Consider the following 27,498-nt stretch of genomic DNA (forward strand, 5'->3'; position numbering starts at 1 on the left):
CAGATTTGATTTTGCCACTACACCATTTGCTTGGTGACTTTTTCCTTTAACCACGTTTAGCTGCAGGAAATTAAGTGCATGATGAAGATAACCTAACATAGGAAATAGCTCTGACAGCCCCAGCCCGTGACACTGTTAAATGCATCATTCTGCTTCCTTTATCAGGAAGAGTGCCATTAATTGTCAATTTATAATTGGGCAGGTGGTATTTTGGAATTTCGATGATAGATTGCAGGCTAACAGCAAACTGTATTTTTATTTTCAGGTTTTATGTGAGAACATGAATTTTACAATTTAATTATACTGACATTTTCGGATACTGATTTGAAAGGGTTTTTTCTTTGTTTTTTAAAAGAGATGTAATTAGTTATGGAAGTATTACTTACTTCCATGCATCTTAAAAAAAAGTCCCTCTTCACTTGAGGGTTACATGCTGCTGGTCAGAGTTGTCCTTTTTAATTAAGTGTTAAAAATTTCTAATCTGATGGATGTTGTGTTCTCAGAAAAAAAAAAAAAGATCCATCAAGTGAGAATTTACTTAAAACCAGAAACATCTGTTTAAAAATGTGTGCTGATCATCACCAGGAGAGACACAGCTGTTTTGCTCTGCTTTTTGTCATTTATCATTAGTCAAATATGGTTTATCCAGAATTTTTTTTTTTTTTTTTGATTTTTCAGACTAAAGTATGTGTACCTAATGTGCTAGGCAAAGAGTAGTGGCTATATACAACGGCCAATTGCCTGTAATTTTTTGCCATCTCTTCACTCTTTGTGTGAGTGTCTAGCAGCAGAAGAGCTTCTCCTCACCCCCAAGGTGGTCCCTGGCCATTTTGGGGGGAAGGTTTGCCCAGGAGCTCAGAAGATGTAGCGTCCTGCCTTTAGCCAAGGCAGGGGCTCCCATGCTGGGGCTGGGCGGGGGTGTGCAGTAGCCAAATTCAGGATTTGGCCCTAGCTGGGTCTTGCCTTTGCAGAGAGTTTCCCACTAGCTCCTGCTGGATCCAAATGTTCATGTGAGCTGGGAACCCTCACAGAGGCATCTTTCTTTTGGATCAGCTCCCGTTTGGGCTGAGCTGGGAGCTGTGTGGCTACTTTCTTCTATCCCCCTCTGTTGTTTTTGAGGATGCTCCATGTCTCGAGGACCAGGGAGCAGAGTAACTGGAAGTTTGGAGCCTTCGACTCACCAGCAAGCCATGCTGGGGTAGCAGAGGATGCCCAGGGAGTTAGGGTCGTCTTGGTCTTCACCCAGGGCTGGGACTTCGTGGCTCCACCTGACCCCTGTAGTGCATGTCTATAGGCATTCAAATCACAGGGCTCAAATTTATAAGCAGTGAAGAAAGATAATGTAGAGAAACTTAGCACCACCTGAAGTCCTATCAGTGTATATGCACAAATGCACTAGCAGACACAAGTTAAATACATGGGTGATAAAGGACTGGATAAGCACTTAAAAAAAAAATACAGGCAAAGCAAAACAACCCCACTGTTACAAGTGGTTAAAGTCTCTGTCCTGCAGCAGGAGACAGCAGGGATGCTTTGAAGGGTGTAAGAGCTGTAATGCCTGAGGAGCCGCAAGCGTGCTGGGCTAGCGCGTGGATCACTGGAATGGTAAAATGGAGTATTCAGCCTCCAGCTGGATATGTGCTTGTTATATATGCATCCAGTGGGGAAGGTCTTCTGCATCCTTTCCTTCCCAGCCAGCTCATCTCAGCCGTGATTCACGTTGCTCAGACTGTCCTTGCATCAGGGCTGCAGCAGCGAGGCGGGGAACCGGTAAATCCCCAGCAGCCAGCCTCCTTGCAGGCTGGGGCGAGAGCTAATTAGCCCTTCATCTTCCTCGTCTGCATGCTGTGGTGAGACAAGCCCTCTCACTATGGCAGGTAGCCCCGATCCGTGGTGACAGCAAAGGGTTGAGGACCATGATTTTCTGCTTGCTTATCGTCTTCTCCAGGCTGATGGGAGAGATAATAAAGTTTGATGTAAGAGGGCAGGGTAGTATGTTGTGGTTGTGCCGTTTAACTACTTCTAAAGGCTTTTGAAGTTCACCTGGTGAGGAGAATTCACCAAAGGGAAGAATATACACTAGACATAAAATTAGTGTTTTCATCGTGAAGCTCTTTGCTTCGATTTTAAGATCAATAAATTTGTCTCAGGCCTACTGTTTCTGCAGTGCTTGTTTGTTTCTTTTTCTTTTTTTTTTCAAACCAAAGTGTCAACTTGTCATTTCTTACAGCCAAGCTCTCCTGACTATTTTCAAGTGTGGTTTTACACTGGAAGTAGGTTTCTAAGAATGACACTTCTCTACCATTGCATACTGTCAGGACTGCTTGCTTGTCTGATGTTAATGAGTCCTTAATATTTTAGTTAATTGCAGAGTCAATACATGTCCAGAAGAATGAGCTGGATTTTCTTTGGGCTTGTGCATCATCGTTAGTAGGATTTGAAAGCAATTTCTGACTTCAGAGCTTGCTCCCTTGAAGCACGTGAATGAGAAAGAGATTGGCTTTGCTTTGAGACTCTCTGGCGTGTTTTGTGTTGGGAAGGAAGCTGGGAAATGGCTTTTTTTTCTTCTTTCCGCCCCCTGTAAACTGAGCAGATTTGTTGAAATCCATTAGATTCATTAAATGCAGAACTCCTTCAGAGCTGGCTTGGCATTCACTTTCACAGCAGATATCCTCTTCCTTAAATTCCTCTGTGTCTTTCTGCCTACCTTTCTCCTTTTGGTTCAAGAATCAATATGTTAAGATATTTGTAAGCTGTGTCTTAACATTTTTCCATTTTGTTTACAAATCGGATAGCATCTGGGCCATCAGATATGCTCAACCCATAAATCTTCATAAAATAACCATTACCTTCTAAATTACTTCTGTCGTGGCATTATCCATATTGATGAAATTTTAAATGTAAGATGGTGAAGAATGAACTGCGAAACACGGTCTCTAAAGTAATAGTGCTGGATGCTTGTGGTTTATGATAGTGTACTTGTTAATTTTTAATACGTTTTCCTTTCCATTATAGCCCATCCCTGCCTGCCCTTGATTGGCAGCTGCCATCTCACTCAGGACCTTATGAACTGCGTATTGAAGTGCAGCCGAAATCCCACCACCGAGCTCATTACGAGACGGAAGGCAGTCGAGGGGCTGTGAAGGCATCTGCGGGGGGCCACCCTATTGTGCAGGTACCAAAACACGTAACGATCAACGCAGGTTGTTTATCTTGACGCTCTGTGGTGAGCACCCTTTCTTCTCCAAAACCAAAAAGTCACGGGAGATTTTTCCTGTCTTCAAAGATTACTGTGTGTGAGCACACATTAGAGCATATTTTAAGCTAGACAGACCAAGCCTTTATTAACAAGCCAAGAGCATCCACTTGCTCTTAGCAATGTGAATATGGCGCAAGCGGATTGCTGGTCTGTCCGTGTATGACTTAGCAAGTGTTCAGCTGGCAAGCGGTGACCGTGGACCTATCTGTGCAGTCAGATTCCAGACATGAAGTTTATTCTGAAATCAGCTGGGGACGTGCCTCAGTACATTTAGTCCTTAACTTGCGGTTGGATCTAATGAGAGCTGTGAACACATGTTGGAGGGCAGAGCTGTAGCAGTAATGTGGAAGTATGTTGCTGGTTTGGATGTTGCAGTGAATGCTGAGCAAAGTGAGGCTTTTTGAGTTTCTTCTGTTTAGCTCCTTAAACCCTTCTAGCCACTCTGGAAAGCATCTGAGGTCTGAATCTAGTTTCATTAATTCTACCAAACTCTACAGTTACTGTATATAAGGCATTTAATGTAATAACACTGTAAACTGACCCTTAATTCATTTATATGACTAGTCTCATTCATTTCTAAAGGACTTTTCTCAGCAGTGGGAAGAACAAGATTTAGTTGTTTAAAACAAAACAAAACAAAAAGCGGCGGGGGAGAGCCAGCTCCCTGTCCCTCTTCAGCGGCTTCTTTCTCACCCAGAGGTTAAACTTTCAGTGCATTCTGTCAGGGTTGTGACCCCCTGTGCAGCAGAGCCCAGGTTTTATCGCTGCCCGGACACCACAGGACCCACGGGTGTCAGGGCACTGCCTGTGGGAGGGAGGCAGACGCTGCTTGGGTTCATGCCACAGCTGACTCTTCCTGCCGGAGCAGCGGCTCGTTGAAAGACCGGGTGGCTCAAGATGATGTACAGACCACACGTGCAGGTCTTGTGCGCATTTGTTTATTTGCTGTAAAACCCTGTTAGCAAACACGTCGTTCGGAGGAACGATGTGAGTGAGATGACACTGGCAGGGAATGCTGCCGCAGCATTTATGTGCTGCTGCAGCAGCTGAAAAAGGAAAGTGAGGGGAGTTGTCAGCAGCAAACACAGTTCGCTCTTTAGCTCTGCCAAAACTCACCAGTGACACGGGATTATGGAAGTCATCTGCTGAAAGACGAAAGGTTTTAGCAGAACATTTGTGAATGATATTAAAGAGGGGTTTGTGGCAGACACGTCTGATGACAATTAATACCTACTCTGTTTGTGGCTTGATGCAAGGAAATGTAAATGTGGAGGCATCAATTCGCAGCAGCCAGGCTGACGTTTAAAGTTTCCTACGTGCTTTTTGGAAAGACTGAATGTGATGCCAACATTTAATTGGACTAAACGCGTCCAGACATTTCCCCTCTCATCCCCCGTCCTGGTCTGTCAGGAGTGAGCGTGCTGCTCCCAAACACAAACAAGTGTCAGAAAAGAGGAGAGGAGAGGAAACTGCGGAAGGGCATGAAGGGAGAGGAGAGGAAGCAGCCAGTCCTAGCCCTGTCATTTGGCTCTACCGGTTTAATAAGGATTAATGTATTTTTCAGTCCTTTTATTACAACCTGAACACACTTTTCTCCAAAAAGAACAGAAACATAAAGAGACACAGAAAAAGCTTCTCCATGCTGACATTGCCATCCCAGCCAGTTATCTGTTTGAGGAAATATTTAAAAGCTTCTGACTTAGACCAGAGTTGGATGGATAGATGAAAAGTACTTTCAAAAAGAAAGTACATACTTATAAATACTTTTTAATAAGAGAAATAGTAAGTACTTATATATAAAGAAGTACTTTAAAAACAGGAGTACTTATAAATAAATGAGGAGGAGGAGATCTAGGGAGTAACTTTTGATAAATTGGTGACTGGCAAAAGCTGTAAAATGCATCTCTGAATCATGACATTGCAGGTGTTTGGGTCAGGTTTGATTCAGTCCATTGTGTTACACAGAAAGGAGTCCAATCTTCAAAGTTCACACCCAGACGTAAGCACAAACAGTATCTGAGCGTCTTCAGGTTAGAGAATTTGGATCAAGCTTCTCCCTCTAATATTTCCTGGTGTTTTCAATTGTGTTGACTCAGGAAAACCCCTCATAAAACTCCTCTGACCTCTTGCTTTACTCTTTTGTGTTATTTTTTTGCCCTGTGTGGGCAGTCAGGCCTTTCTTAGGTCACTGCTTTGGGGGAGCTTGCTTAAATTCTGCTTTTGTTAAAGCTCTTCCCCTTTACCTTTGACAAGAGGAGAATGCGGAGGAGGTTTCTTCCTACCCATTTCAAACCCCCTCTCACTAGCATCTTGCTTCCCAAACCAGGAGATTTTCTACACTAGTACCTCCACATATCTGTAGGGCATGCTAAGGCAGAGGAGAAGTCCAAAAAGCATCCAATGCTCATGGCACAGTTCCCCAGCAACATTGCCAGGAGGTTGCTTTCTCTGTAGGCAGAGTGTTTATCTTTTTTTTTTTTCCCAGGAAATGTTAGCTTCCTTGCTGCTGCTCCATCTTTTCTTGTAAGAGGTGGAAGGTCCAACAATCAAAGGTTTCCAAGGCAAGCGTGCTGGACGAGGAGAGTGGTGGTGTAGGAGGGCAGGAGTCTCTCATGGGTGTGACATGAAATCCAGGGTTGGAGACCAGTTTTTTCCTTGGCTCGAGTGGCTCCTCCAGGCTGGTGACTTTTCTCTGGAGCTGGAGAGGGCCACATGTAAAGCTGAAGAGCTTTGCACTGGGACCTGGCAGCATGCTGAATGCCCATTGATGTATGGGATTATTCTCTCCCAAACCTGAGCCTGGGAAAGGGCAGGCAGTCCTGAGCATGGCAGGCTGCGAGGGGGGTTTATACTGACCCGTGGAAGGGGGAGGCCTGGCGGGTGCTGGTGGCTGCCTGCGACAGCAAAGTCTTGCCCCGATCTGGTGCTGGAAGCCACCACTCGCTCTTTATCATCTCTCCATCATCTGCATGGGGCTTTCTCACTGGAGGCTCCCGTGGGCTGTCGCCCAGGCATATTTCATGCCAGCAGGATTTCCTATGGATTTCCTTCTGTGGGATGGCTGCACCCTCCTTTCTGCACTTAGGAACGATATGGTTTTGAGCGCTTCAAGTTGCCTGTGAGGGCTAATGAGCCCAGTGACGCAATATTCCTCTCTCACAGATTTCTGCTTTGCCTGTTTGGGTGTTTGGCTGCCGTGGCAGCCCCAAGCTATTGCTGTTCTCGATTGCTAAACGTTTTGAGAGTGGGATGAGCTGGCGCACCTAGTGAGCTAAAAATGCTGCAGAAGATTGGCAAGTGAGCAGTGCCAGGGAGCGGTGTTGGTGAGCTCATGGCTGGCACCGGCTTTTACCCCTTGGCTTGGGAAAGTATTTTGTGAGTTGTCATTGCCTTCGGTGATTTCAGACTGGGGTACTCCCCTCTCCAAGGCAGAACGGGACCCGGTGACCCAGCTGGCACCGGGCATTACGAAGCTGCATGCTGTGCCAGGTGAGGGTGAAACCTGGGACCACTTTGGGGAGTGAAATCATGCCTGTTAGCATCCTGCTGGCACCTCACTGTTTGCAGGGGTTCATGACTAGGGTGAGGGCTTCTCTGAATGAAGCAAGATGAAGTGAATGGGGACTTTAGGAAACCCACAGAGTTAGATAGCTACAGCCGAATTTTAAGTGAGGTGAATTTAATTCAAGGGGTTTACATCCAGAACGTCTTAAAAGCGTCCTTCATTTGGACCTATCTCCCAGTCTTCATTTTAAGAGTGTTGGTGAGGAGTTGCACAAGATGGGGATTACATTCCAGCCAGCGATGGCTCTGTTTCAGCTGCAGGTAAGTAATCGGGCAGATAAAAGTTTGGGCTCCCTGGAGAGGGATGGCACCAGCTTATAAATATAGGGTCTACAGATATTCTAATTAATAACTCATCTTTGGAATAAGTCAAGCACTTTGGCTGCCTGAGATGGAATTTTTACAAGCAGGGTGCGGTGTATCTGTGAGATAAAATCCCAATACTCAAGAATGTTTAATTAAAGGGTATGATGTACTCCCATAGAAGACTGGACTAAATGGTGAAAGAAAATACTCAAATGCACAGAGTAGTCTAGTAAGCACTTTCAAAAGTCATGGTTATTGTTCATTTTTTTGACACGAAATATGCCAGGAATTTTCTTCAAGATCACTCTTGACGTGGGGTAGATGAATTGGTTAGAAAAAGGGAAGAAAGGGAGTTGTAGGGGTTTTCCTTTTTTATCTAGGTAACTGATACTAGCCAGGGTTTGTTTTCCTCTTGGAAAAATAAGTTAATATTGAAGATACAGTGAATGCTGCCTTGCCTTTCATGGTATCACTTTGCAGTGAGATGGTAGAGGTTGTGTATGGCGTGTGCGCTCTAATACAGAATTTGATCTGAGCCTGTGAACAGATGAATAGTCTGAACTCCCTCATTTTACAGGCAAAACACAATGATTTGTCTGCTGATTTGCATAGTCAAAGTGTTGTCTGTGCCAGGAGACTTGCTCACAGAAGTTGACTGTGTTGTTTCTCAACAAGATCTCAAGTAGGCACTTCGGGCCCAATTTTCAAAGGCCTTGAGGCATATGTTGGGATTTTTAAATCTCCTTATGACTAACAAGTGTCAAACTCTTCTCCAAAGCAATTGCTGCTTTGGTATTTTTGTACATCTCCACATCGCATAATTAGGCACCAACATGCCCCTGAGCTATTTGTGCGCCCTGGTAACACGTGGAGCGTGTTATCGTTTGCTTCCCATGGATCAGTTGGTTTTGCTGCTTTTGGATAACAAGCTCAAGTAGTCCAGGTCCAGGTGCTGGCCACTGCAGGTATCTATGAGAGTCCTTTCATCTTCCAGACCAAAGAGCTATGAATACCTTTTGCAAAGCCCTCAGGGAATAGAAAGCCTTGTCGATCAAAGCGTTGTAACTTCAGGGGACGGCACTCAGTCCAGCGAGCTCCAAATGCATTGCGGTTGAGACTTCATGTTTTAACGTCAGAGTCTCATGTAGCACTTCTCATGCACCTGGCTTCACAAATAGTTAACAGTGTGAGGTAATAGGGTTGTGCAGTTATACAGAAGGCAAGATAGGAAGAAGAGAGAAACGAAGAGCTAAAGGAAAAGACTGGAAAGAGGTGTTCACCACTGATGACAGGAAGGAGATTAAGTGATAAGGAAGCCAAGAGGAAGGCTTTTCCAGACAGAGCGGGGCAAGTCCTTCGCAGCAATGCTGTGATGCTGCACAGCGAGGTGAGCCCGTGGTTAATTTTAAAATACGTAGTATGGGACTTCTCATATACCTGCAGTGCGTGCGTAAGTGTTTTTCTTGGTAGAGGTCCCCCAGTGCTGCGAGTTTGTTTTAAAACAACAGAGCTGCCACTATTGCTGGATAAATCAAGGGAATTGGAAGGAAAACAGTCCCTGGTGGGTCCAGCTCATGGCCAGCTGACACCTGACCAAGAGGAGTAGATGTGGAAAAAAAATGTGTTAGCTGCTTTCCTCTTCCCTCTCTGGGTCTCTCAGAGCAGAGAAGTGGGCATATTCTCGTTAGTAAGCAGTGATTCAACTTGTCATGCCACAGTGGACTTCCTCTCTCTGCTGCTCTTAAATTCTTTTCAGAAGACAGCGTCACCCTTTTATCCAGATGGAAATACAATCCTTTCTTATGCTGAGGATATAAAGACATTGGCAAGCACCTGTTAGCCAGGTTGCAATTAATAGCACAAAGCCATGCAACCATACAACAAACCAGACAGGGAGCCTACATTTTATAGCCTTGTATTAGACAGCCGGTACTTCTTAAGAATAAATCCAAGCTGAATGGCTTTCTCACTTCTTGCATCTGTATAGTTAAAGCTAACCTCAAACTAGCAGACAGATAATCAAAACTGAAAAGTAGAATGATTTGGCAGATGTTTTAAGGCTGCTATTGTTTCTATAAATCCAACAAATGGAAGAAAGCCCATTGAAGGCTTTTTATCATGGTTTTTCATTGTTAGAAGGTTGTATTTTGGGAAGGGGGAAGTTTCTCTTTTTTTGGTATTTCACATGAAGTTGGTCCCACAGGGTAGCTCCACAGGCACAGCCGTATAGGTAACTTATGGCCTCCCTGAGGAGGGCCAAGTCCAGAAGGGAGCCGTTCTGGAAAGTGTGCTGCTGTCAGCCGGTGAAGACCCTGAAAATGCAAATTCAGCTCTGATTTATGAGCAGTCCTGGGGACAGGCCTCTGTTGTTTGGCGCAACAGCCCTTTCCAAATGAAAAATGAAATTTCCACCAGCCAGTGCTTGGGGGATGCACTCTGCTCTCCTTTAAAAATGATACCTCACCCACGCTTGGCCTGACGGATGCTGCAGTACATATCCCGGCTGTTATGACTCTGGGATATTCAATCTGGCTTTCCAGCCCAAAGGATTTAGCCCAGCATGCTAGGTTTGCCTTGAGTTTGGACTCTCTGGCTGCTGGCAAAGCAGAAGTTAGTGGTGGCCTTGAGGGAGGAGGGGATGGAAAGCATTCCCGCTCTTCTGCTGTTGCTGTCTCTGTTCCCTTGGGAAAAGTGATGGTGATATCAGCTCTCGGCTTTCCTCTCCTTTGGCCTCTCCCAGTTTCCTTTCTGTCTCGTCCTTTGTGACAAGGGAGTCAGTGGCATTGCTCTCACTGTGTGAGGTATCTTCTAGCTGTCCTCTGGTGGTGATTGATAAGGCAAAGACCTTCTAGGTTAGATGTAGGAAGGAAGCAAAGGAGTCCTCTTTATCTCCACCACTGCTCACAGAGCCATCCTTTCTGCTTCCCTTGTCAGGCTGGTTTTGGTGGCCAGCAGCACACACACCCTGAGTGTCTAGAAATAATGTGATGGAAGTCTCTGCAAGAGCAAGAAAGACAGAACATAAATGTAGTGGTCTTTCGTCTCCTATTCGTCATTTACTTTGTCCTCAGGTCTCATGCTGCATCTTTTCACTCGGTGAATTGTTTGCAGTGTGGATTGAGTTTTTTCTGCACATTGTTTGAAAGGGCAATTCATCATTATTTTGGAAGCATACCTCAAAAACGTGTATCACTGCTCTCCAGGGAGGAATCAGGACTCATCCTTGACTGTTTGAGTGCTATGCTTTTTTTGTCCTTTCCATCCCTTTTGCCCCCTGCTTAATACTGCATCTCTTCTGCTGAAAGTTGCAGAAAGTTGCCTTGTCACTTGCTCTGTCTCCGAATTTGCTTTCTAGAAGTTGCCATTCCCCTTTACTTCAAGCGGTCAGGTCCCAGGCAAGAAAAGAAAAATCCCCCATGCTTTTTTTTTAGTACATAACTAAATAAAGTGAAAGTGTGCCTGTGGGCCCTGTCAGTGGGTGGTGTTCGGTGAAGATGGAAACAAAGAAATTAATACAGTTGAAACAGGTGATTTCTTTGCAGTGGTGTGCTAGGAAAATCCCTGCACAAGCTGCAGCAGCCCAGCAAAGGCATTTGTGGTACTCCTAGTGAGGCTGTTGCAAATGTGCTTACGGAGCTTAATGTTCCCAGTTCCTTCCTTTGTACTCTCTGTCAAGACCTGCTAGAGCTCAGGAGACTGTAGTGTGATCTGTTCTCTCTTACATTTCTTTTTTAAAAAAGTATTAGAAAGAAATGTTTCAGCTTAAGTGAATAAGAGAACAACAGCCAGTGAGATTTCTGAGGGTTTTGGCACATTTGAAAGCTTAAAAAACGGTCCTAATGTAAAACCAAAAACTGGCAATTGCTTAATCCATGCTCTAATAGATCTTTGTCTTTTGGGAACATTATTCGAATGCCTGAGCTATTCACCTTAAAAAATGGTCCCTGCATCTGCATAGTGGTTGCTCTCTCACAAGGACAATTGGGGAGGGTGTGTGTGGGGGGGTGTCCCGGTAAATCTGTGGTAGAAGCACCCTTTCACTGAAAATGCATGCATCAGGGGGACACCTGGAAGTGACGAGAACGACAGAATCAGAAGGCCACAGTTCTGCAGACCTCTCTGAGCTGCAGCAGCTCTTCTTCTGCTTTCCCAGCGTCCGAGAAGGAGCTGCAGATGCTTCTGGTTAGCCAAAAGAAGCTAGCAATAGTGCTACAAATGGGTACCTGCTTTTCTAAGGAAAAATGCAACACGGGTAGACCTTTGCTTGCCTCAAATTACCAGACCTCAGTTACAAAAAAAACCCCAGAAACCTGAACCACATTCAAAGCAGTATTGGGGCACTCCTGAAGTCAGTCCACTTATCCTGCTTAATTCAAACACATGCTTAGGAGTTTGCTGACTCTTAGTCAATTTAGCTGTTTTTAAGAAAATAAGACAGTGGATGAGTAAGACATTGAGTACTGGGTTTAAAATGGCTTTACAGAGAGTCTCAGATGATATGTGAGGCTGTGTTCTGGGCGTGAACCACAGTTGTTACTTGACTTAGTTTTGGTTGCAGTTGAGAAGACCTACACCAAAGTTACCAATTGGCAAATCTGCTCCAGACTTGTCAGATTATTGTACATTGACATGAGCCCAAACACTAAAATGAAACACAGTTAAAATTAAAATGCAGCTTTACCAAAAGCCAGATGCTTCATTATGAGCTGAGCTAACCTACCTGCCAAACACTGCTAACCTGCATGAGGCAGGTGATTAATTTTTTACAAGTCTGCTTTGGCAACTAGACATCTGTCCTCTATTCCTAAAAGTAATATCTCAGGGCAAATGATTTTTTTTTTCTTCTTGGTACTCCAAATTACATAAAACATATATATAATGAAAATTAATATTGTGTGCATTCTGTATGAAGATGTACTGGGTGCCAGTTTGTATTTCAGATCACTTTCACACCAATGTAACTCTACTGGAATAATTTCTGGTTTTACACTTTCTAATATTTATATGTAAGAAGAGAAAAAAATCACATCTGTAACATACCTTGTAATCTGGAATGTCAGTATATGTGTTTATAATATAGATTTTCCATTTTAATCAGTCATTGTTCCAACTAACAGGCTGAATCAGTGGAAAATACGGTGTCAAATTACTCAGTTGCTCTCTTGAAGTACGTTGCAGCTTTCATTATGAGCAGGGGTTTATCATTTCTTTCCTTGTGAAGAATAGCTCGAGATCTTCTTTGATACATGGCGTGAAAGGGAGATGATCCATTACAGCATCCGTTATATACATACACATAAGTAAAATATGTTGCATGCTGTCAGTGCAGCGAAATCAAATAAACTTTCTCCTCACTCCACATGTTTAAGAAATAATTTAGCAGGAGTTGCGTATTTTCACTGAAACAGTTGAAACATGCTAGTGATCAATTTACTTGCACATGGTAAAAATAATACAGGTTGCAGACAGATTTGTAATACAGTTTTTAAACACCTGTTTTTAATGTTTCAGTACCCAATAAAGCGGAGGAACTCCTGCTTTTGGTTTGCATACAGACATTATGTACACTGGGATTTAAAAGTCTACTGCCTAGGTTTCAAATGCAGCCCTGTTCAAAGCAGTAAACAACACTTGCAGGCACAGCATGGGTACTTTTTTGGGAGTCCCTTGGCACTTCAGTTACAGACACCGAAGTCGCCTTCAATGACTTTTGCTCTTTGGGGCACTGGTAACGTGGTGTTACTGCCAAATGTGAATCCTGGAGAAAACCCATCATCCTGATCAGAAAGGGAGCTCCTCCCTCGCCACTTGCAATGATACTTGTGTAAAAATATTGCTGGTCCAGTTCAGTGTAACGTAAGGGGAAAAATGTAAAAGAGATTGAGCAAAATGATCTTTCTATTACAGTGCAACAGAGCACTTATGTACATCCTTAAATTTTCAAAATGTTGAACATGTGCTTAAGTTTTCTACGAAGCAAGGATACATTGATCAACTGGCACTTAATTGTGTCATTTATTGTCACTCAGGTGACTCAGGTGCAAAATCTGGATTAAGACAATTTCACTGCCTTACGTGGGTGTGACATCCAAGAGATTGGATGTTACACATGAGCATGTGGGGCTGCCAACTGCCCAAAAATAGCATGAAAAAGGGGAGCAAGTTGCGGAATCTGCACTTCGTTCTTGCAGACCTCTTTGCTGCTTTTGAGGACATCCGTTAAGTTTTCCCTCTTAAAAATCTGATGCACTTTGGGCATCGGTTGCAGGTTCCCCCTGTGTTGCTGCTTCCTTCTGATGGTTTTCAGGTGTATGCTATTAACTGGATCCTCCTTTGCCTCTGCCTTCAGTCCCTTTGATTTTGGGATCTCTTAGGATGATTGCATCTTTTCTTTGCTCCACCACCATTATGCCTACCCACGTCTAATGGGCATGAAGGCCCCATGTCTCTGAAGCTTTTACTGTATGTCTTGATAGCAAGTCAGGCATAATGGATGCTAGAGCCAAGCTTCCCATCACCATCCACAATCTTCCCATTACTTTCCTCTGTCTTTGGGCAAACTGTATCTTTCTTCATGTCATTTAAGTCTGTAATTTAGACCAGTCGCTGAAGTCTGCTATATTTAGCTGATTCCTGTCCCTGCGCCTGCATCAAAATAGCAATATCAGCATATCATGTGTGTTCTGCGCAGGACATGGATGCCCATATTCACTGTACTTAATAAGCTGCACGTTCCCGTCCCCTCGGCTCTCTGCCCGTGAAAGGACAGTGGCTAGTGTTCGGGAAGCCCGCAGCATATCGTGGCTGTGCAAGTAGATAAATAGCGAGAAGGGAGTGGGTCGGAAAAGAGATCACATTTCGTTTCTGGAGAGCTGCTCAGAGCCGAGCCGTGCGTGAAGCCTGGGCGCAGTTCAGGCACAAAGGGTTAGTCCTGAGTTTTCATCCCCCTCCTAACGTCTTCACCTGAGACCACTGCCTGATTTAGCACCGCAAGGAGAGAGACCTGAGCCCAAGATGGTTGCGGCATATCAGGATTAAGAAGCTCGAGCAGGGCGTTACCTGTGCTTGCCTGGGGCCAGGATTTACCAGCACCGTGGCTCTCCTGCGTGTGTGCGGGGACCTCATGCTTTGCTTATGAGTGTGGGGCAAAGAAGGGAAACGAGTGACTATTTTGGATGAGACCAACCATCCCCAAAGCGAGCACCGGCAAGCGGCATGGCACACGGCGGTGGGGTGCTGGATGCGGCCATGGGGCAAGGGGACAGGCGCTGCGTGGGTGCTGCTGGCGGGTGCCTGACGCAGTGGGCAGCACCAGGGCCAGCGGGGGGCTGAGGTCCCGCCGCCAACCCCCTACACCCTTTCCCCCCCCCCCCCCCCCCGATCCTGGCCTGGCATGTCATTGTTATGATTGCTATGGAAATAATTTCAATGTGTTTTGTAGTTCTGAGATGCTGTGTCTTGCATTGTTTGGCTGGAAAGCTGCTTGACTGGTTTTAGAGGGTGGCTGTACATGCACAAACACTAGCTGGTTTTTTTTTCGTGGTGGAAAGTAGGAGATTCGCAGCATGGTTTTAATTAGAATCGCTCATTTAGTCTTTCACTGCAGTGTGTTCTTTAGTTGAAAGATAATTTAATTTTCTTTGTTTTGGAAGATTTTCGTGCTTGTCTGTGTGAAACATCTTTATTTACTGTGCCTCATTGTGCTTTGTACATAGCTTTGCTTGTGAGCAGAGTCAAAAACAACGACTTCCCTGTGCTGTATTATTTTCCACCTGCTGTGGCTTTTAATACAGTCTCACTGCTATATATGTACCAAGTGCCTGCATTTCTAGGAGAAAAACACCAGAGAAAATTGGCAAAGCATGCAGGGTTAGAGTTAGCTGTAAAACTCTCATTGACTTGAAGAGAAATAGCACGTCTAAAAGTTGTGAGGCGCTGAAGAAGTGTACTGGTATGGGTTTGGTTTTTCAGCTTGGAGAAGTTCATAGAAGATAACACTTGTTGAAAAAAAGGCAAAAAACATAGAAATCCTGCTGCTCTTTGCAGAACTCTGTATTAAGATCTTGTAACACCTCTTGTGTTGCAGAGAGTATTTGATCTGGTTGAAATACAATACAGCGTTGGAACAGTATAACAATATTTAGCTAGTGCCTGTCAGAATAAAAAAAAGCAACATAAAAGATATAAATCTCTCCCCATGTATACAGGAATTCATAAAATGGCTTGGAAAGTGCATCTTTTTAAAAAAAATATATAGATGGCATTTATTCATCAATAATCCTTAATAATCCTGCAATAATGTTCCAAATGGCTTTCAAATTAATTTTCAACCACTTCTCTAGCAATGATGTTGTTTTCATTACGTGGACCTTACGTGTCGTAGCTCTTATTCGGCAATAATATAATATTCCTCAATATAGACTCAAATATTGTTACTGAATATAGGTTATAGAATATTACTGACTACAAAATGTCATACAGTAATAGAATTTTACACAAACTCCACCCATGGCTGCAAACATGAGCTGCCAGGGACAAACAAATTTAGACCACAACTTGCAGGCACATGTGCTAGCATCTAGGTACACAAGTAATCTCAAGCACATGTCCTGAACACATCAAAGCCTCATTTTCTAATCCCTCCCGGTTGTGAGGAAAACCTTAAAATATGTGAACTGACATAGCCCCACTGCTGGCTGCAAGAGCCCTGTGTGAAGTGGAGGCAGGTTAGAGAGGTTTTGCAAAGAGCAAGACAGTGCAGTGGCAATGCTGGCGCTGGGCTATGCCTCTGCAGCTTTGGTAGTGTAAATGAAGCCCCTGAAACTCTCAATCCAAATAGAATTTACATGGGTAGTTCACAGGGCAGCGTTAACCTAGAAGCCTAGCTGTAATAGCAAGATGTTTTTAGGAAAATCATCTAATGAGTAAAAGCATTCTTTTGTTCCTCCAGTCTTGAGTAAAGTAACAGAAATAAAAAAAACCATTGTCTTCTAGCGTCTGGATTCTCCAGTTATTAATGAATGCTCTTTTCACTTTTTCTAATAGAAAGGTATGTAATGTAAGTAAGTTTGAATTTAGTATAAAAATGAACATTAGCAAGAGTACTGCCTTTTTATTACAACTTTAACGTGCACTTCAGTTTTGAAACAACAGCAACAGCAAGGCCATCCAAAACGTACCTGATGCTGCTCAAGAGTTTCCCTTGTGCTCCAGAGCTGAGATGGTGAGCGCTGCTGGGACTGGGGAGGTTGCTGCAGCCTTTTCACGCAAATGACTCAATCCTTGCAGCACCTCTTCTCTGAGAGAGGGAAGGGTTATTGGTTCCATCTCAGGCACAGGGAGGGAGGCTGGAGTGGAGCTGGCTAAGTGTCTATCTGTCAGCCATGACCACCTGCTGCCCACCTTGGGTTGTGGCTGCCTCTAGGTCCAGGGTGCAGCAGGTCCCCAAAATCAGGGTGGAGAAGGCGATGCGCTGAAGTTAAGCTGTGGTGGAGCTGACTTTGACCTTTCCCTCTGGGAAAGAAAAAGGCTGCAAAGCACCACCGTTCAAGTTCATGGTCTTGTACCCCGGCTGTGAAAGGCTGTGGGCAACTGCCCAAAACGCGTGATGGTGTAGTGCAAAGCATTGTGTCTGTAGCAGGCGCTGCCACTGCAGGGGTCTTCTCACAGCAGCTCTGCTCTGCGTCTCTTTGGGCTAAGTGCAGTGTGCCTTTCTTGCAGCACTGCCCTGGGTTTGTGGGATGCTCATGCTTTGAACTGTGGCCCGGGCTTGGTTACAGGGGCAAGTCTACGTTTTGGGTTTATTTAGCTAACCGTAGATGTCTGCAACTGAGCTAATTGTCATAGTTTCTCTCTGTAATCACAAGAAGGCTTGTCGGTATAGAGTTTAGGGAGCTATTAATTTTATTCTGATGTGAACATCTGAAGCAGCTCAGGTAAGTCACACCTTCAGAGTGCGTGTCTCATTTTGCTGGCAGTGAAGCAGCCAAAGTGACTAGACCCTGTTGTTGTCCAGCCCATATGTGTTAAAGTTAGGTGACATGACTCACCTGGTTTTTCCCTGTTTCTTTTTGACTTGCTGTGTTGTGTATAATTATGTGTAACTGGGGCCAGCAGGCTTTAATGTCTTATAGTTCGCCAGGAGTGAGGTTTACTTCTTAGGTTAGATTCCCAAGTAAGGCTTGAGTATGGTGAGGAGGAGAGGTGCCTTTTAAGACTCTGGCGTTTCTATCTCTGACCTGGGACTTGATCCATGCCAGAGCTTCGTGTTTGAAGTCAACAGGTTGATATAGATGTTGTCGTGACTTGGGTGTAAAAACACAGGTCCTGATCACCAGTACCTACTGTACCTCCCTTCAAAGGAGAAAGTGGTACCCTCAGCGTCCTCCTCAAATCCCAGTCATGCACTGACATCCTGCTACACTGATGACAGCAAGGTGTCATCCATTTGCAGCAGCAGATAAGCTACTCTGTAAAGCTTTTATTGGCAAGTTCTGCCATTAATATTTGCAACATTTTATTTGGCTGCCTTACTAGCTTTAAATGGGGTTGTGGTATTAGCTTGTCAGTATTTGGATGAAATTCTAGTGCAACAGCTGTTGCTAAATAATGTTACTCAATGTGACAATATTTAGAATGATTGATTGAAAATAGTCCATATATGTTGAGAAAGTTTATCTAAGAGTCTTTCGTGCTTATTTTATTTACTTGCTGTTGGAGATCACAGGCCTTTCAGTTCATTTTAGCCCTTGTGGCCTGTTGGGCAGAGCCACTCATGTTATGCTTGTTGGTCAGAGAGTCTGGTCTGTTGTATCCTTTTTTTTTTTTTTTTGGTAAAACAAGTGACATCAACCAATGGCATCATTGTTGCTCTCAAAAAACTCACTGTGTGGAATCCAATCTCTCTGTTTTTTTCACAGTTTAATCAGACTGTCTTGGAGATCAAAACCTTGAAGCTGAGCTATAAGATATACCTGACCTATTTTTGTTGCTGCATTAAGATGCTTTCCATGGAAGGCGCACTCGCAGAGAAAACTGCAGCATAATCAGAGCTGTAGGACCAGGTGGATCAAAGGTAGTTTGTGGAAGGAGGGTAGCACCAGAAGTGTGTAGTGACCTGGCAAAACACACTGCCCTTTTCTGCTCTGGGACAGGAGTCACAAATAACATGTTTATGAATCTTGTGCATGTGATAGCACTTTTTGAGGGTTGAAACAATGGAAGCAGAACCTGTCTTGAGGAACATACACGTGCAGACAGCACTTTTATGACTCTGAAGAGCAAGAGGGTTGTATTAATGTGCTTTATTCCCCAAGGAATGCAGGTGTAAATTGCACAAGGATTGGAACCAGAGGTCTGGGAAGCGTTACATTTTCCATAGTGAAGAAAGGGTTACCCAGCCACATGGCATGGTTACTGGCTTTTATTTTATAAGAAGGCTGAAGCACAAATTGATTAAACATAGAGCAGGCTGGAAATATGTAAAAACTTGTTATGAAATTTTCTCTGCTCTAATCAAGTCATGTATCTGTGATGAAGCAAAAACTATCTGGCAGAGCTGGAGATGGGAGCTCGATCACCCTATGCCCAGCTTGCTACTCGCTCTGCGCTTTTATAAAATGCCGTGAAATGCTTTCCTTCTTTTAATTCATTTCTACATTAAAAAAAATAATGGACAGAGGTACTGTGAAATTTGGAAGCCATCGATATTCATGTGACTTGCAGAAGAAGCAAGGAGGTTTATTTCAGACTTTCAGACAGCCTCCCTTCCCGCTCCCTCCTTTCCCCAAAACCAGAAAGCAGTCAGGGCTTGACTCATGGACTGTCTGATTATAATAAGTCCCACTTGGGACGTACAGCTATATAGCGTGCTAGTGCACTACGTGCTTTGTCTGCCTCTATCATTGAATTTTCAGTTCCTGCTCTGTGCTGTGGCCTTTGACTCCAATGGCTAATTAAATCTCAAGACGTCTTACATAAGAATTTTTTTGTCTTTTTAAAGGAGTTCTTGGCAAATCAGAGAAATTAAGAATTGGAAGTGTATTTATAGTAATTTTCATGGCAACAGAACAGTAAGTCCAATATTCATATTATGAATATGGCTTGGTATTTATAGCTCTCCAAATATTTACTGAGATAAAGCCTTTAAACATAGCCCCAGCTTTCTGTCTTCAGTAGCAGTTTAAATAAATGTCATTGGGATAGGAGTTAAAATTTAGGGGGAAAGCAACCATTTCTGGTCTAATACTGTCTCACCGGTGCCTATTTTGCCTGGAACTGTGTTGTCCCTATCCTGTGTGAGCCAGTGTTCATCTTGATGTGCTGGAAAAGCACCTCAAAAGCATTGACCCGTAAGCGGATAACCCCTGGGGGTTGCTGGGCACCCCGTTGCCCTTGAATTTGCAGGGGTGGGAATTCAAAGTCATGCAGTTACTGCCGCACTAGTGAGCCATTGAGTGATAACGTGGCATTCGGGGAGCGTGGGGTGTCTTGGATTTGGAGAAGTCGTCGATGGATATTGGCAGTGGTGCTGTGCAGTGACTGGGATGGGCATTGGTGATGGCATCACACCCATCCCACTTGTGCTGATGGCACCTGACACATGCCCGAGGATCCCGGGCCAGCCTGTGCTTACCCACAAATGGGATCTTGCTGGATGCGAGTGATGCGTCAGCGGCATGACGAAAGGCAGGTTCACAGGTATAAGCTTGCCCAGGGTATCTGCCTAAGAATAGGTAATAAATTCCTGTTGCAGTGCTCCTGTGAATTTATTTTTTTTTTAACTCTTACATGGCCATGGGTATGACTGTCCAAACTGAAAAGCTGTTATGGATGCTGAGGACAAATGTTTGAGTGGAAACTGAGTAGACTGAGGGGTTGGGTAGTTTCAAGGAGAGCACTCCCTGAAATGTAGTCCATTGCATTGGACTTTCCCCCAGACCCAGATTTTTAATTTGCGGTTTCCAGAGCCCCTCTCTCTGTTGTCAGCATGCATTTACTTAATTGCAGTTTGAAAGATTCCTGCACTTCAGCTTCGTACTGCTAAGGATCCCACCCAAATGCGAACGCATGCAGGCTGCTAGGGTGGAGAGCCCCAGAAGGTCACAGGTGGTGGCCGTGCCACAGGACAAGCTATCCAAGGGATAGCAGCGCTCCGCCTCGGGTAAGTGTGGGACTGTTCACAGAGAGGAAAACTTCTTCATTCAAGTGGACTGCCTAGCATGAGTGCCACCTCCATCCCTCCACGGGAGAATGACTCTTCCTGACCCTGTCCTGCTGCACCCTTAGAGATGGGCCATGGTGTGGAGAGGGCTGACTGCCTCCAGTCACCTGGAAGTGGCACTGGGGAGTGTGGTGAGACAACAAGGATTAGGGGAAGGACGTCTCCTTGGACTCATGGTAGAAGATGGCAGAAGAGCAGTAATGATTTCCCGGTGTCCCAATGAATAAGGTACCCAGAAGCTATAAATTCATTCTGTTAGTAACTCCTTTTCTGATGGGCATCCCTCATGTGAGTCTAACAGTTTTAGGAGGAGTGTGAGTTGATTGATTTCTAGGTACGTGTATTTTTGAGGAGGAAAATCCTTCCTAGAAATAGGGAGCAGCATCTTGCGGCTGTTTAGACAAGGAGATTTCATGGCTGTGCTGAGAGCCAGCAGCCACGAAGGCTGTTTTTCCCTGGATAGAGACGGAAATTACTTGTGAGCCAGTGACTGAGTGTACAGCATCTCTATTACATTAAGATTAATAATTCCTCACAGCGTATTTGCAGCTGGAAGTTTTATATAGATCTTTATTCATCATGATGTGAACAGCTGCTCTTTTGCTGCACTGTTGAATTACAAGTCCAAGTGGCAGCACTAGAAAGTGCCACATAAAACACACTCCTGCTGTTTTCCATTCACTCCTTCTCCTGTCCAGCTCTCGCCCTCTGCCCAGGCAGAGTCCTTTGCAAGAGCAAGCCATCTTATTTTTATTTGTGGACCAGCTCTGAATACATTTGGATCTTAAAACAGAGTTTGAGTGAATCCAAGGAAAATTAGTTTTAGAAAGGAAAAATAAATCTTGAAAGTAGCACAAAAAACTGTAGGAATTCCTGTTACGTTTTTATTTGAAATAAGTGAAGGACTAAAGGTTAGTGGCATGTATGTTAAGTTGCACAGGGCATAAATTACACACTTTTTTTGGTTAACTGTCAGACAAAATTCAGCAGAAGCTATCACAGCCGGAGAGTCACCTCAGCTTCTAAGGAGGTGTTTTATTTTCTTTTTTTTCCTTTTTTTTATTCTGAAGTCTGTCTGCTCTGCTGTTTTGAATAAGACGCTCCTCTTTTTTTTTGGCTTGTGCTCTCACCAGAGAACAGAGTGTACAGGAGCATCTGAGTGGCCCAAGTTTAGCACCTCCATTTTGAATCCACACTGACAAGTGGTCTGGAGCTGTGCTTTGCACCTCATCTGAAAACTGGCACCCCTACTGCATGCCTGGTTGCTGGTGAAGGGAAGAGGTACCCAGTCAGGACGATGTGCCTCTCTCAGTCCTGGGTACACTGTGGGCTGCAGCAGCCTGCGTCGTTTTGGACCACAGACCTAAAAAGCACAAAGGGTGTGCGGGTGGTACGGCAGTGGCTGACGCATGTACACCTGCAGAGCATGATACTGAAGGTGGAGGAAAACAGCTGGCAAGAGACAGGGGTGCTGCGAGACCCTCCAGCAAGACAGGTGCTGCAGGAGTTTGTTGGTGCCCTGTGGCTGCTGCGCCTCTGGCCGTATCGGCATTGCCAGGGTCGCTCCTCGCCCCGTGGGGTCCCGCATCTCTCAGCTGGGAGCTGCCAGCCCCTGCCTGGAGCTCGCTTTGTAGCACAGAGTACAGCTGCCTGCCTGTTCCCTGCCTCTGCCCTGGGGTGCGCGGTGTACCCCCTCATCTGTCAGAGGGCTGCCCGGCTTCCCTCCCAAGCAGAGGAGTCCGGGGTGGTTTGAGTCCTGCTTAGTCAATAAGCCATCTCCCATGGCACGTGGTGTCAAGCTCTTTGGTTTGGGAGAGGAGGCTCAGTGGAGAGCCTCTACCATCTCCTGCCTCAGGGCACCTGAGGTGTGTTTTTTCCTCAGGCCTCCCCTAGCAAAGAAATTTGATGCCAAAATGGATCAGTATAGGCAGAGGGGATTTTGGGCTGAGGAGGGCAGTCTTTTTGTGTCTTTTTTTCCCCAGAGACATAAGTTGCTGGCTCCCTCACCCTTTAGCAGCAGGTCCCTGAGTGTTCTCAACCCAGGGGCATGGAGGCAGGGCAGTTCTGTGACTGGTTGGGCAAAGGTCAGGCCGGATTTCTGCAGATGAGAACAGATGCCCGGGTCTCCTGACCTCACCCTCGGTGCCTTCGCTTCACATGACGGTCATTGCCTGCCAGTCCAACTTTTCCTTCTTCCCGTTTAATCCCGTGATGCAACAGTTTACGTCTTCTAGTGCTTCTACGTGGTAGCTAAAAGTAAATTATTTTTCTTAAAAGTCAGATTGATGACCCTATTTTTATGCATGCTTGGTGCTCACAGCTGAAATCAATACCCAAAATGTTTGTGCACTTTCTTTGTAGTTTAAACACTTTGATCTTCAGTTTGGTTTTAAAAAATCAGGACACTGAGCACTTGCTGTTGTTATTTATTTGAGGTTGTATATACATTTTTAAAACATGACTATTTGTTTCATTTTATCATTCATCATGTGCAGTTACTGTAACAAAAAAAAAGACCTACTGCTTGAGAAAGTTAGCACTAAAGCTGTTTGGTGTGTAGCTCCTGAAGCTCTGCCTTGAAGAGACAAGCAGCACTTACTTTAAAAATGTAACTATTTTATAGATTTTGTCCTGTTTGACCTTTTTTAAAGCATTGGAATTACATTCCAAAACATTGATGGGAGAAAAAGGGAAAGAAGTCCCCTTTCCTCAGACTGGGCATTTAGTCTCACTAATGATTCTCTCCAGGCTGACTCAGGTTATTCCTTGAACAGTTCTAGAAATGCAGGTGGGACAGACAGACATGTAAGACATTGCTCAGTGTAAGCACTGTGGTACCTGCTGCAAGCAGCATGCCCATCAGTTACATGGTCGGATAAGAAAATGTAGATACTGTTCTTACTATTTTTAGAGGCATAAATGGGTGTATTTACTTGTTGTCTTTATTATGTGCCAAACTTAGAAAGAACAAGCACACATGTAGATGCATTGCTGATGTTACCTATGGATTGTTTTTGGCACAGACACATCATTATCATTAAGGATGCAGCCCCTAGTAGCCTGGAGAGTCTCAAGTGCAAGCTGCTGACTAGTTTAGAGGGTGAATGCTAAGTCCCTGGTCATGCCTCACTTTGTTATTAGTGGGAGCTCTGCCCTGAATGCATTGGGATGGGCTAAGCCCTAAATCAGCCACTATGGTCATTTAATGTATTTCTGGAGTCAGAGCCTGGAGGAATGCACCACTTTTGCAGTCTTTTCCCGGAACTCTCAATAAGTACACTTAAAAACTATTATGTAATGTAGGTCCCTTTTTTCCTGATGGTGTGGGTGGGTGCGGATGGTGTACCTGGCTGGTGTGTCCCATCAGAATGAGACCATTATTTCAGTGGTCTCCAGGAGCCTCTCCAGGCACAGAGGGCTTCTTGTTATGACAGGTAGCTTTCTGAGCATTTCAACAGATGCTTCAGCATGTCAAAAGCACAAAGCGCTTGGAAGGGAGCACACAGAATATTTCAGCCTTGTTTCTTAAAATAGATGTTGTGGCTTAAATAATAGAAGTTTTCCTCACAGACTCTAGAATAACCACCAATGCTGAAATAGTGTTTCAGTTATTAGACACAACGTTTGCAAAAGTTCCTCAACATTTGGTAACTGTAGCGAGGTTTGGGAAGGTTTTGCTTTTTTTCCTAATGCTCGTATTAAAAGCACCTCACCTCCTTCTGCGCATTATTTTTCAAGTCTGTTTAATTATGATCGCCACATTTCATGGATATGCACCAGGCACACAGTTAGAATCCAGGCAGTCTGGGTACGCTCATGTCTGTGATAAACCTCAGGTTATCATTGCTGTAGGACTGAATCAGAGAGTACCTTGCAGTCAGATGTTGTCTGCAAGGGGTGAAACAACACTGTTTCCCTCGCAATTTGCTGGCTGACGGAGGAAGACGCCCAGTGTTCAGCATCGCAGCGCCTGGACATGTGAAAACATTTGGCCCTGATGCATGGTGCACAGCGTGTCTCCCAGGAAAGGCTGGGGTTTGCTTTGGCACCCACACCAAGATGAGCAGCAATCTATGGGTGAGAATGAAGACGTGTTGGTGGGAGAGGGCATTGTGAAAGCGGTGACGGAGAGGTGTAGGAATCCCAGGGAAAGCTTGGTGCACTGGAGCAGTCGCCCAGCCGGTGCAGCGTTTCTCTGTGCGTCTTGCGTAAGATGATGTAAGGTGACAAAGAGCTTAACTGTGATCAGTCCTGTTCTGGTGTTAATTACCAGTGACTGCATTGCTTTTGATAGAATTAGAGGAGTGTAAAACAAGTCCACAATTAAGTCTGATTTTGATCTTGGCAGCTTCAGACGATATAAATGCAAATATCATTTGAGACCAGTTCAAATATTTTTAACAGTGTTGCTCAAAAAGGAAAAGAGCAGAGTAGTCAGTGGTCGGTCAGAACAAGATAATTTGACATACTTTCATTTCAAAACCAAAAACACTGACCACAGAGGTCTTACCTGCATACTTAAGTTTTGCCTGCATCTTTCCTTTGTTCTAAACCAGGCAACTGCTATATCCTCACCTTTATTTGGGAAGGAAAACTCATTCAAAAACATTGTGCACCTGATCCTTATTTGCAGCTAAGTCCCTTTACACTTTCACAGCAGGGGAAAGTACAGCTCTTTCCACTTGCATATACGTATTGCCAAGCAAAGCATGCTTGGTAGGAAAGGCACATCCTTTATTATGAATGCTGCAGCCGAGAGCAGCCTTTGCCACCCGTACTCAGCTGCTGAGTTATTAAGAGAAGAGCTTCAGACTGTGTTACACAGAGAAAAAGATAAAAATAGGGTGTCTGACGCATGCATCCCATGTCGCACGCCAGGAAACAGAATCATTATACCACCAAGTACAGTATTCCAGAGCATGCGTGGAAAATATGCATGGATGTGAACACGCGAGATCTTTCCTCACTAAGAAAAATACTCAGTCCCCCTTTTCCCCCGTCCCATTTTAGATCTGTCCTGTTCCACATTCCCTTTACCTCTTGACAAATCTTAACAACCTAGAGTACTGCAGCTCTGCCTTTACTGCTACCGCTCCTCTTGTCATTTGCTGAACGATGTGACAGTAATATCACTCTCCTGTATTTTGAGGGAGCTACAGAATATTCTCACTGCACCCAGCTGAGCGTAAGCAAAATCTTGCCCATTCCCCAGACATCTGCAGCACACCAGAAACTCCCAAAGCACAACACTGTCTGTCACAGAAATCGTGCACCGGGTGCATAGTCTAAAATTAGTCATCCACAGTATGTGCCCCTTTAAATGTTAATCCTTGCATCGTTTTCTTTTATTGCTTCTGTTGGCATACACAGTTATGTGACATAATATAAAAGTAAATAATGTGATGCAATGGTTAAAACTCAAAGGGAAATATGTATCAGAGGTCAGATGCCTTCTACTGCAGAATATGACGTAAAACTTACAGTGACGTGAGTACAGATTTTGCCTGCTTGAGTGCGGCAAAATCAACCATGTAGTGATTACATTAGGTTTTCTGGATGTTTTTGACACTTCCCAGCTCTTGAAAACTCATGTTTGTTCAGTGCTGTAGCCACTACTTGTCTTCAGGCACAGAAGTAGCTGTTGGGGAGTAAGTGACTGTGGGTAATGGATCCAGAGCAAAGCCCAGGACAGCTGTATGACAGAGCCTTTAAAAACCCACAAATATAAATTTAGTTTCAAGTTCACAAACCTTAAAAAATAATGCGAAACATGCATCTGAGATCTTATTATTTATTTTTCAGCAAGTGAACACTTCTCAGGGGAGGGAAGGTGAGCAAAGCTGAGGGCTTAGGGTGTTCGATTGCCTCCTGGTAGGAAACCTGTGGGAAAAGCACAAGCTGAGACACAGCAGTAGGTTATGAGATATGGCAGCAGCCAAGTTCAGATTTAAAGATAAAGCCTGAAATAGCAGAACCCAGTGCAAGACCAACATTTTTTGACCTCTTTGCCCAGATTCAGTAAAACATATGGGTACCTTGGTGTGTGATTTTGCTTTTGCTGAATTGAGGTTTGAGTTACTCACTAGTCTATTTTTACCTTTTAAGCGGCCTTGTAATTCAATATGTGTTTGTTTTAATTTTACACTCTCCATAAAAAGCACCGTCCATGACGAGTTGGAGAAGTGACCGCTGGTAATGCATAGAAATTTAATCAGCTGGTGTGTCACACTGTCTTACTTTTCCCCCCTGCAAACCTGCGTGCCGCTCTCAATTAAAAATACCCTGTGATGCCTTGTGTCTTCTCCGTCACCTCAGCTTTGCCGCTGAAGCTCTGGAGATGCCGAGGCAGGGTGAGATCAGCCCAGGCCGAATCCAGGTCACTCTGCCAGCCCCGCTCACACGTGCCGGTGGCAGCAGTGAACAGCCCGGGCTGCGAGATGGCGGGGATGGGGTAGTGATGAGTAGGACAGCGGCTTCCCTGTGGCCGCCGGCTATGCCGGGAGTTCGCCTGTGATCCCTGCTGGCAGCTCAGGCTGTGTGTCCACCCACGGGGGTTAAAGCCAGAAAGGCCTCTTTTTGCAGCATAGCATAAGTGTGGGTGTCAAGGGTGGTGGGAGGCGGGTGTTCGTGTGGGGCTGAACGGAGGGCAGCATGCAGGCTTGGCTCTGCTTTTCTCTCTCCGTCGTTTTACCGATACCGCAGATTTTCAAACTACCGCTAATGTGTTTTCCATTTGACAACACTGATATAGAACACCCCCCCCCATCATATCACAGCCCCCTGGCTCTGACCTGCCTTCATGTGGTGTCTCAGCAATGCAGAGCTGATAAAATACTGTAGTGCTGGAAATGAGCCTCCTCCTCCTGTCCCTGCATCCAGCATCCATGTGGTTTAGGTAAGGATGTAAAAATTGCTACACCAAATAAAACAAATTAAAGTGCTTCTGTTTTCCTCTTGGCTCTTCTGACCAAGGTGTGGGGTGAAAAATCTGCACTATGACAGATTAGTGATGGAAGACATGCCTAGGCACAACATTCTTCCTTGCTCATGCACTGGCCACCATGATACCTGAAACACTGCCATTATCCATTCCTGTTGCCATCAGTGTGTTTGATAACTTTGTGCCTGTGTTTGCAGTCACCAGAAT

The 27,498-nt window shown here is 44.7% G+C and overlaps 1 protein-coding gene across 4 annotated transcripts in view; it reads left to right on the plus strand.

Moving 5' to 3' along the window:
* Positions 1 to 27,498, plus strand: part of NFATC1 (nuclear factor of activated T cells 1) — a 115,712-nt gene that overhangs the window by 16,761 nt on the left and 71,453 nt on the right. For all 4 annotated transcript variants that reach the window (XM_074829735.1, XM_074829745.1, XM_074829762.1 and 1 more), the window contains exon 3: positions 3,016 to 3,175. In XM_074829735.1, coding sequence (XP_074685836.1) covers positions 3,016 to 3,175 — 160 coding nt within the window. The remainder of the gene's footprint in view (positions 1 to 3,015; positions 3,176 to 27,498) is intronic.

This window comes from Strix aluco, chromosome 1 (assembly GCF_031877795.1).
Source record: "Strix aluco isolate bStrAlu1 chromosome 1, bStrAlu1.hap1, whole genome shotgun sequence".
Taxonomy (NCBI): domain Eukaryota; kingdom Metazoa; phylum Chordata; class Aves; order Strigiformes; family Strigidae; genus Strix; species Strix aluco.